General features: G+C 36.5%; 1 protein-coding gene across 3 annotated transcripts in view; it reads left to right on the top strand.

The window, feature by feature from the left end:
• Positions 1 to 12236, top strand: part of pard3aa (par-3 family cell polarity regulator alpha, a) — a 461686-nt gene that overhangs the window by 53839 nt on the left and 395611 nt on the right. For all 3 annotated transcript variants that reach the window (XM_079863216.1, XM_079863217.1, XM_079863218.1), the window contains exon 2: positions 2117 to 2218. In XM_079863216.1, coding sequence (XP_079719342.1) covers positions 2117 to 2218 — 102 coding nt within the window. The remainder of the gene's footprint in view (positions 1 to 2116; positions 2219 to 12236) is intronic.

The raw sequence follows: 12236 nt of genomic DNA on the forward strand, positions 1-12236 counted from the left end.
TATCTTTCCTTTGCCCCTCATGCTTTAATATTTCATCCCTCATATCACGGAGGGACAATGTCTTCTTTTCTCCTTGTGCAAAGGTTCAGTTCTTAAATCACGCATAAGAGACCTGGGCCATCCCTGCAAACCCTCCTTCATAAATAATAACTGCACAGACATCCCTCCAAACAGGAGAACAAGCCTTTCCCTCTCATTTCATCTCCATTTCCATCCAGCTTTTGGTGATTATTGGGTCCATTTGATCTTAAATCTGCATGTTAGTTGCTGGGTTTTAACGGCCTCGCTGGATGTGGGAGGACGAAGCGCTGGCCAGCGGCGCATGTCGTCTCCGCAGCCAATTTGTTCAAATATTTGCTGAGTCTTGTTCTGGGTTTGTGGCCTGAAAATGTCTTCCAGATTAACTCTGTTAAAACTTGGATGAACTGGTTGACATTGTTCCTTTTTTGAATGGGTTCAAATTTCTGTTTTATTTGATTGTGACTTATTATTCTGCTGAATTATTTTGTGGTTGGTGAAGTATTAGGATGTACTATATTTCTATATAATTGCTATAATTATGTTTTAATTATGGTTTTTTAATGCTTGCAAAAACCTGCAAATAAATTTCGTATCTCTCTCGTTCTTTAGGAGAAATATTAAGAGGGAAAAAAGGGGGGAATAATTAGTCAACATTAGGGATGCACAATATATTGGTACCATATTGGTTATCCATCGATATTAGAAGTTTATTTTTAATTTAGCAATATTGCCTTTTCGACTGCTGGATACTAGATGTATAATATTGGATATTTAATCGTTTATCTTTGTTTCGATTATTTTAAAATTACTTTTACATAAAAATTATGTATTTGCTTTCTTAATGCATGTTTCTGTTCTTGTTCTGCACAATTCATATATATATATATATATATATATATATATATATATATATATATATATATATATATGTGTGTGTATATATATATATGACAATTATTTTTCACAATTTTATATATATATAACAAATCTGAATTGTGACTTTGTATCTATTTCTCACAACTGAGGCTTTATTTTTCAGTACTGTGAATTTATTTCTCATAATATCTTATATATAATTTGCTCTGTATCTGCAATGTCTTTTCATTTAGCCTGACGTCGTCAGAAACCCTTTACTTCCAAACATTTGACATTCAGAATTGAGACTTTTCACCATCCAGTCGGTTCTTGTGGATTAAATTGAGTCGTGCCAAACTTTCTTTTCTGATTGCATATCCAGTTTTACTTGGAAATACATCAGATTAGGGATGAAAAGGGAAAAACGATAGATAGATAGATAGATAGATAGATAGATAGATAGATAGATAGATAGATAGATAGATAGATAGATAGATAGATAGATAGATAGATAGATAGATGGATGGATGGATGGATGGATGGATGGATGGATGGATGGATGGATGATAAGGCACATAAAGCTACAGAGGGAAATCAGTCATTGCTCTGGTCAAATGGCCGACATAGACTGGAAGTCGGCATAGACGTGCATTCCATCGGTGTGTGCGACCCCAATTTCTCCCATTTTCTTCTTCATCATCAGCTGGCTTTGAAGCTCTTCCAGGGTCTGTGGATGCCAGGCTGACTGTGGGTTATTCAGCTGTGCCCAGTTATGAGATTACAGCGCTTCAGATGAGCTGAAACCATCAAGCACAGAGGAATGTGTGACTGTGACTGGCTGTTGATGTTGTTTGGAAACATCAGACTGTCATTTTCAAATGTGTTTGTTTTTATCATTCCATTCTATCCCCATTTTATTTGTCCTGGTACAAGACAGCAGACAGCTAATGACGTGATTCAAACATATAACTCCCACAAATATTAGGTCAAATGATCTGTATTTAATTACACAGAGTTATTTTTGCATTGATACTTTGTTAAATAAGCCTATCATCTCATTTAATGCAATACTGAACACTCCTCCATTTCTTCCCTGGTTGTTATATGCAAGTTCTTGCCAGGAATCCTGACAGTTTCCTTTCGCCTAAAGTTAGTTGCCTTTTACTGAGGATATTTTGAGATGGTGTGATGTCGGTGTGACACTGATTGTAACTCTCTCTGTCCACTTCTCTTCTTTTAGGACCCAGGCTACTGGATTCAGGTTCATCGGCTGGAACATGGAGACGGAGGGATCTTGGACCTGGACGACGTGCTGTGTGATGTAGCCGACGATAAAGACAGGGTATGTAGCGTGCATGAATATTTATTTTCTTGCTCTGAGACGCTGATCTCTAATGTGATTTAACTTCAACTTTCATTTCCAGTTTGAATGCTTGAAACATTCTGACTTAAAATTGGATTTTTTATAATTATTTTTCTGAGATGACAACTGGATGTTACTGGCTTGACTGTTCTCGTGACGACAATAAATGTGTGTTTACTTGAATAATTTTAACCCAGACATATAAATGCCTGGTTTATTAAAGTTTATAAACTTTTTAAGCTAACAAGTATATTTTTGCCTATTACCCTGATTTTGCTCGGCATGTAAAGACGCGTAACTGGTATTTTGGTAGAGGTGTTTTGTGTGCATGTCTATTTATGCTTTGACATAAAAATTATTTCAAAATATCACATATGCGTTTTTGCATTGTTAGGTTTTTATAATAAGCTAACTTTAGATGGTTATCAGCATTTTGTTGTACATGTGATCAATCATTGTATACGACCAACTCAATCTCATTAGAAATAGTTGTATATGATTTGGCGATTTCGTATGAATTCGTACAATGTGATTTTTATGCAAGCGTGCAATTTTTAGAAAAAAAAAATAAGCATGAATGTCCATCCCTAATCCTAGTTATGAATTATCATGAGACTACCATGAGTGATGCTCATGGTTATCTATACTTATTTCAGTGTTTCACACACTATTTATGTCTGTGGGTGAGTGAAAACATGGCCTTTCGACATCCACCATGTTGTTTTTTGATGCAAGGCTGCCATGTATTTTGAATACAGATTGCCCATGTTTATGATAAACTAGATGTCAAGATATCAGAAATTCCACATTTGTTTCCAAATCCCTTTAGCCGATGGAGGGTGAGAGAAGGCAGAGGTCGTCCTCGCTTTTGGACTTTTGTTTTTCTCAGCTGTTATTGTGGTTGTCTCATCTGCATGTGTTTCCATTTCTTTTCACCATGCTTGGGAATGGCCAGGAATATTGACTGTTTATTACTAGTGATGCACTGACATTTCGGTGACCCAAAAGGATTGCTTGGTTTCGGCTGGAACAGTTTTATACGTCCGGAAAGGCAATGTTTAATTATCTATAACAGGTAAACATGTCAGATGTGTGGACAATAGAGCTGGCTTGACATTATCGATTTATCAAATTTATTTGATCTTCATTTTAATGAACTGAGATATTTTAGTCTATGCATGAACAAAAATCCACTAAAAATGATTTGTAGCTGCAGCGCCTTAGTTCAAGCGGCACTTCAGCCGATCATCTCTTCCTCTTCTTTACTACTAGTTATGGCATGAAATAAACATGAATGAACGTCAGAAGGAATGTTGAAAGATACATGAAATGTATCATGTCTCAAACAGTGTTTCATGATGCCAATATAACAGCTTGTGAACAAGGTCATGTAATGTTACATTTACCTCAGAAAAGCCATTCAATGATAAACGTTAGAAAAATAACTATAGAGAGGAGCAATTTGCTTAATATTTTGCACTTGACTAGATTACACATTCATTATATTTTGACTAAACCTGTTGTCTTAATTATTTAATGTATGTTTCAATTTTGAATTACCGTTGGCATTTCAATGTTTATATTTCAACAAGGAATTGGAGTAAAAACATAATTATATCAAATATATCACAGCAAGTTGATATAAAAACTGCCTTCTGTGCATTTTAAATGTTTGTATACAGCTCAGTTTTTATTTGATTTAATTAATTTATTGATAATTAATTCAGCTAAATGAAAACAATAACATTAAACTGGTGTTTTACTAAAAAAATAAATTCCCTAATCATTACCTCTTCCTCTAATTTCCTGTGTGAGTCTGTGTGTGTGACTAACTTCATTGGGCAGAGTTTGACTTGCCAGTTTCGGACCACCTCATGCTAAATAAATCTTTTTTTCTCAATGATGCAGTTTTCCTCCAGGAAAAGCATCATGATTTTGTCATAGCAATGGAATTTGGGAAGTTTCCTCTTGTTCGGCCCTGACTAGCACATCGTGAATAATGGCTAATCTCAGCTCCGCACAAGAGATTTGTCTCTCTGGTGTGTTTATAATCGTAGTTTGTTCATTAGCGTCGCTGCTAATGTTGTCAAGCCCTGATAAATTGTGTTTAGCCAGCAAGCTAATTAGTCCGACCGTTCCTGCTGGGCTCTGGTGACATCTCAATGCCTACAACAGCTTTTGTTCCTAGTGATTTATAATCATCCTCTCAGCACGACCACAATTGATAATCCATGTTAGCTCAATTAGTAAACAGCACGCTCTGGCTACACTTGCATTGTGCCAAATCCATACTATGAAGCTAATTAGCATTAGCATCTTAAGCAGACCTACATGTTTGACATTGAGAGCAGAGGATATTGTCATCGATACATGAAAGCAGACACTGCTGAACCCAAGATCTGTGTTATACAATGCTGAATACTAGGGCTGCGTGATATTGGAAAAGAATTACATTGAAAACAACTTCACCAGATGACTTGAACAGCTCTATCTGGGAAGAATTAATCGTTCTAGAATGACTGTGGTGATTTTTATGGAAGCTTGTTTTCCTCCACTGAATAATAAATAAATAATAATAATTTAGACTTTTTATCTCATAATTCTGACTTTTTTTCTCACAATTGCGATATATCAAGTCAGAATTGTGACTTTTTTTGTCAGAATTGTGAGAAATAAAGTCGCAATTGCGAGATATAAAGTCGCAATTCTGAGAAATAAAGTCGCAATTGAGTGTTATAAAGTCAGAATTGTGAGATATAAACTATTCTGTGGTATAAAAAAAAAAAGTCAAGTTTTTTTTTTCTTTAGAATTGGACTTTATATCTCACAATTGTGAGTTTATATCTCACAATTCTGAGAAAAGAATTGCGAGATATAAACTCGTAATTGCATGTTATAAAGTCAGAATTGCGTGATATAAAGTCGCAATTGCGAGAAAAAAAGTCAGAATTCTGACTTTATAACACGCAATTCTGACTTTATTTCACGCAATTCTGACTTTATATCTCGCAATTCTGACTTTATAACATGCAATTGTGAGAAATAGTCAGAATTGCGAGATGTAAACTCGCAATTGTGAGATAAAAAGTCGCAATTATCTTTTAAAATGTTTTATTCTGTGGCGGAAACAAGCTTCCATAGATTTTGTAGGGGGAGTGAATCTGCATAGAAAATAAGAAAAGATAAGAAAATGTGGCCGATATATTAAAGCTGATAAATAATGGATTATTTCCTTCATCTGAGACACTTCAGATGTGCACTGTTCAACATGATGGTTTTGAATTGCTTGAAATATGATGGAAATCACTTCAAAAAGGAAAATAAAGTTAAGTGCAACATGTGCAAGTCTGTCATATAGTCTGCAGAAAATTAACATAGAATTAATTATACATGATAATTGTGTGCTTGAGACATGGCTTTTAAAGGTGAGACTTTTGTTTTTGTAATCAGGCTCTCAAAAATTACATACAAATTTGGATTTAGATTTATCGGGCAATATATTGATTTTTGGCTTTCAAATATAAAGAATTATCGGTATAAGCCAAAATTTTAATATCCGTGCATCTCTAATCAAAATGTATTTTAATAGCAGCACCCTTAACAAAAAGAATGCTGGTAGTTTGGACTGAATGATAACCATATATTCATATAACATGTTATTGCATGGTACTTAGGAGGGTGGGTAGAAAAACACTATATATTTTGCATCCGAAATGACGTGACTTTACAGAGAGAGTCATTTGAGCTGTCGGTCTTGTTTGGGTTGTTCTCCGTGATCTGCCGCAGAGCAGCTGTAGACTCAGGAAAGCGCTCAGGCTTGTGTGTGTCTGGAGAGATGCTGCTCATCTTGGGAGGCTGGAGCTTTTTTTCCGCCGGGTGTCATGGTAACATCTCTTCCAGGACTCAGTCAAACGCCTGAATGTGTGTGAGAGACCGCCGAGAGCCACGCAACATCCCTCACACACTCTCGTCGTCTGTCCTTGTTGACATGCAGCAACAGATCTCAGTGCACCATGCATTACATCCTGTTAGTCTTGCATCGTCTCTCTTGTTGATTTTTCTATTTTTACATCTTTGTCTCTCACTGATTTCTCTCCTGTACCCTTCGAGATGTTTCCACTCACTGCTTCTGTGCTCATTTCTCATGACTGAGGATTAGATCTGAATATTATTCTGCTATATGCTGTGCACATGGTGAACCTAAGTAGCTTTGCGTCTTTGTGTGTTTCTGTCAGATGTCCAGGGCTTATTTGATGTGCTTGGCCTTGTGTGGTTGAAGTAACATTAAGGCTTTCCTTTCCAATATTATTCAATTTCTAGTATTATGATGCTAACACAAGAAGGGCTCTTTCATTTAAATGTTTTAGCGATGCTTTAGGCGTTCACTTATAAGCATTTTATTGACTCTTTAGACAAAATATATAAATATTAGTATGCATTTTATATTTGATGCATTAAGCTTTAATGGCTCATATAGTAGGATATAGTTTTAATACATACAATACAAACTGAGGTGTTTCTTCCTCCATATTTTGAGGCCCAAACTGAGCTAAAATATGACATTTTGTGCAGTTGCTGATATTTATATGATCAAAAAGTAAGATGAAATTCTGATGCTTGTAATGTAAATCAATGAGATTTTTACTCTGTCACTCTGTCTACCAATAATGTCTTATTCGACCATATTCAACCTTATTCAACCTAAAATACTCAATCTTAAAATAAATTTTTGTCACACAGGAATACGTAATACATCATATTACTAACAATATAAGTTATTCTTACGTTTACTTTATAAAAAACAGTAAAAGTTTCACAGCAAAAAGACACAAGCTTAACATGGACGTTTGTACAATTATACTAAAAGGCTTTTACTTGCTAAAGAAGTATAAACTGTCAATCAGACGACAGAAGGCATGTTGTGGATTGTGAACGGAACAGGTTTTTCAGCAAAGTTTTAATCATCTGGATCATTTAAGGCCTTTGAAATATGATACAGTAGGCTTTTCAGGATTAAGAACACTAATAATTTAATAACACTGTGAAATGTTATCTTTAGCAAACCTCAAAATGAACATCAATTCTTCATATTTTACATTGTTTTATCATGTTTTATCCCTAAATGCATTATTTTTTTGTGATTTTATTTTTATTTCTGCCTTTTATCAGTTAACATGTAAATAATAATCACAGCTCGGGCTCATTCGGAAAACTTACCTGTGGCAACAAAACGCTAAATATGTTGCGCCGTGCACCTTTTGCGACAGTTTCAAAGTGAAATGCCCAGTGAGTGGCGCTAAAAGTATGTTTAGTTTTTTCCAGAACAGATGAACATGAATATGGCAACGTTTTATTACGTCGAAGTTTGTACGTATCACTGCAGTTCTGTCCGGTGAGTGAAAGATTAATGCTCCATCACGTTTTAAAGTTACGTACACTAAACCCTAAACCTCCCTGATAGTGTTAACAAGAGCAAATGCGACATAAGAACGTAATCGTAACCATGACATTTTAGCTTGTTTTTTAACTATATTTGTTTACAAATCATACACTATGGTAAAAAGTGTTTTGAGGTCATAACATAATTGTTCAAGAAGCCGTGTGAAAACAAGTCTTTATAAATCCATAATCTGCCCCTGTAATCATACTTGTGTGTGAAAAGTTCTTGCTGTTTCACTGCTTCTAGTGTTCATTTCTGTTAGAATCTGCAGTGATATGTACCTATTGTACGTATTTTGCGTTTTGCCACAGGAACGTTTTTCCAGTGAGCCTGTGTTAAATAATCAGCTGATCTGAAGTTATCCTGAGTTTAAAACAAGTGTGACTTCAGATTTCAGTGCCCAAGCTGCAGTGCTCATCTCAGGACGTCCCAGTCTGTCGTCTTGATATGAAAATAGACTCATGGAAGCTGCTAAAGCCCCGAGAGCCTGTTCAGAGCCTGTGAAATATGTCCAGCTGCTGCTCCTTTAGGAAGTTTCTGTGTTTATGGACTTTACAGACCGCCGATCTGTCCCTCATCCTGAAGCTCCTGGTTCTGATGGGGAAATGTTTTTCCAGGTGTTCTCCTGTCCTCCCATTTATGCTCTGGCCTCGGATGCCGGATGTGACTTTCCATGATTAATATAGTATAGTTCCTGTGTGTCCTGCTGGAAAGACCAGCATGATGGTCCAGTGTAGTTCATGATGGTCCAGTATAGTTCATGATGGTCCAGTATAGTTCATGATGGTCCAGTATAGTTCATGATGGTCCAGTATAGTTCATTATGGTCCAGTGTAGTTCATGATGGTCCAGTATAGTTCATGATGGTCCAGTATAGTTCATGATGGTCCAGTGTAGTTCATGATGGTCCAGTATAGTTCATGATGGTCCAGTATAGTTCATGATGGTCCAGTATAGTTCATGATGGTCCAGTATAGTTCATGATGGTCTAGTATAGTTCATGATGGTCCAGTATAGTTCATGATGGTCCAGTATAGTTCATTATGGTCTAGTATAGTTCTTGACGGTCCAGTATAGTTCATGATGGTCCAGTATAGTTCATGACGGTCCAGTATAGTTCATGACGGTCCAGTATAGTTCATGATGGTCCAGTATAGTTCATGATGGTCCAGTATAGTTCATTATGGTCTAGTATAGTTCATGATGGTCCAGTATAGTTCATGATGGTCCAGTATAGTTCATGATGGTCTAGTATAGTTCATGATGGTCCAGTATAGTTCATGATGGTCCAGTATAGTTCATGACGGTCCAGTATAGTTCATGACGGTCCAGTATAGTTCATTATGGACTAGTATAGTTCATGATGGTCCAGTATAGTTCATTATGGACTAGTATAGTTCATGATGGTCCAGTATAGTTCATGACGGTCCAGTATAGTTCATGATGGTCCAGTATAGTTCATGACGGTCCAGTATAGTTCATGATGGTCCAGTATAGTTCATGACGGTCCAGTATAGTTCATGACGGTCCAGTATAGTTCATTATGGACTAGTATAGTTCATGATGGTCCAGTATAGTTCATTATGGACTAGTATAGTTCATGATGGTCCAGTATAGTTCATGATGGTCCAGTATAGTTCATGATGGTCCAGTATAGTTCATGATGGTCCAGTATAGTTCATGATGGTCTAGTATAGTTCATGATGGTCTAGTATAGTTCATGATGGTCCAGTATAGTTCATGATGGTCCATTATAGTTCATGATGGTCCAGTATAGTTCATGATGGTCCAGTATAGTTCATGATGGTCCAGTATAGTTCATGATGGTCCAGTATAGTTCATGACGGTCCAGTATAGTTCATGATGGTCCAGTATAGTTCATGACGGTCCAGTATAGTTCATGACGGTCCAGTATAGTTCATGACGGTCTAGTATAGTTCATGATGGTCCAGTATAGTTCATGATGGTCCAGTATAGTTCATGATGGTCCAGTATAGTTCATGATGGTCCAGTATAGTTCATGACGGTCCAGTATAGTTCATTATGGACTAGTATAGTTCATGATGGTCCAGTATAGTTCATGATGGTCCAGTATAGTTCATGATGGTCCAGTGTAGTTAATGATGGTCCAGTATAGTTAATTATGGTCCAGTATAGTTCATGATGGTCCAGTATAGTTCATGATGGTCCAGTATAGTTCATGATGGTCCAGTATAGTTCATTATGGTCTAGTATAGTTCATGATGGTCCAGTATAGTTCATGACGGTCCAGTATAGTTCATGAAGGTCCAGTATAGTTCATGACGGTCTAGTGTTCATGATGGTCTAGTATAGTTCATGATGGTCTAGTATAGTTCATGATGGTCCAGTATAGTTCATGATGGTCCAGTATAGTTCATTATGGTCTAGTGTTCATGATGGTCTAGTATAGTTCATGATGGTCTAGTATAGTTCATGATGGTCTAGTATAGTTCATGATGGTCCAGTATAGTTCATTATGGTCTAGTGTTCATTATGGTCTAGTATAGTTCATGATGGTCTAGTATAGTTCATGATGGTCTAGTATAGTTCATGATGGTCCAGTATAGTTCATGATGGTCCAGTATAGTTCATTATGGTCCAGTATAGTTCATGATGGTCTAGTATAGTTCATGATGGTCTAGTATAGTTCATGATGGTCCAGTATAGTTCATGATGGTCTAGTATAGTTCATGATGGTCCAGTATAGTTCATGATGGTCCAGTATAGTTCATGATGGTCCAGTATAGTTCATGATGGTCCAGTATAGTTCATTATGGTCTAGTGTTCATGATGGTCCAGTATAGTTCATGACGGTCCAGTATAGTTCATGATGGTCCAGTATAGTTCATGATGGTCCAGTATAGTTCATGATGGTCCAGTATAGTTCATGATGGTCCAGTATACTTCATTATGGTCTAGTGTTCATGATGGTCTAGTATAGTTCATGATGGTCTAGTATAGTTCATGATGGTCCAGTATAGTTCATTATGGTCTAGTGTTCATGATGGTCCAGTATAGTTCATGACGGTCCAGTATAGTTCATGATGGTCCAGTATAGTTCATGATGGTCCAGTATAGTTCATGATGGTCCAGTATAGTTCATGATGGTCCAGTATACTTCATTATGGTCTAGTGTTCATGATGGTCTAGTATAGTTCATGATGGTCTAGTATAGTTCATGATGGTCTAGTATAGTTCATGATGGTCCAGTATAGTTCATTATGGTCTAGTGTTCATGATGGTCTAGTATAGTTCATGATGGTCTAGTATAGTTCATGATGGTCTAGTATAGTTCATTATGGTCTAGTGTTCATGATGGTCTAGTATAGTTCATGATGGTCTAGTATAGTTCATGATGGTCCAGTATAGTTCATTATGGTCTAGTGTTCATGATGGTCTAGTATAGTTCATGATGGTCCAGTATAGTTCATGATGGTCTAGTATAGTTCATGATGGTCTAGTATAGTTCATGATGGTCCAGTATAGTTCATTATGGTCTAGTGTTCATGATGGTCTAGTATAGTTCATGATGGTCTAGTATAGTTCATGATGGTCCAGTATAGTTCATTATGGTCTAGTTTTCATGATGGTCTAGTATAGTTCATGATGGTCCAGTATAGTTCATGATGGTCCAGTATAGTTCATGATGGTCCAGTATAGTTCATGATGGTCCAGTATAGTTCATGATGGTCCAGTATAGTTCATGATGGTCTAGTATAGTTCATGATGGTCTAGTATAGTTCATGATGGTCCAGTATAGTTCATTATGGTCTAGTGTTCATGATGGTCTAGTATAGTTCATGATGGTCTAGTATAGTTCATGATGGTCTAGTATAGTTCATGATGGTCTAGTATAGTTCATTATGGTCTAGTGTTCATGATGGTCTAGTATAGTTCATGATGGTCTAGTATAGTTCATGATGGTCCAGTATAGTTCATTATGGTCTAGTGTTCATGATGGTCTAGTATAGTTCATGATGGTCCAGTATAGTTCATGATGGTCTAGTATAGTTCATGATGGTCCAGTATAGTTCATGATGGTCCAGTATAGTTCATGATGGTCCAGTATAGTTCATGATGGTCCAGTATAGTTCATTATGGTCTAGTGTTCATGATGGTCCAGTATAGTTCATGATGGTCCAGTATAGTTCATGATGGTCCAGTATAGTTCATTATGGTCCAGTATAGTTCATGATGGTACAGTGTAGTTCATGATGGTCCAGTATAGTTCATTATGGTCTAGTGTTCATGATGGTCTAGTATAGTTCATGATGGTCTAGTATAGTTCATGATGGTCCAGTATAGTTCATGATGGTCCAGTATAGTTCATTATGGTCTAGTGTTCATGATGGTCTAGTATAGTTCATGATGGTCCAGTGTAGTTCATGATGGTCTAGTTCATGATGGTCTAGTATAGTTCATGATGGTTAGAGCTGGTTTGGTTGTACTCAGTTTTTCTGATAGTTTCCCTGAATCTGCAGCATGAAACAAAAAGTGTCGTCAGTAAGAACAACTTTTACATTGTTACAAAATGTT

Source organism: Squalius cephalus, assembly GCF_949319135.1.
Source record: "Squalius cephalus genome assembly, chromosome: 25".
Taxonomy (NCBI): domain Eukaryota; kingdom Metazoa; phylum Chordata; class Actinopteri; order Cypriniformes; family Leuciscidae; genus Squalius; species Squalius cephalus.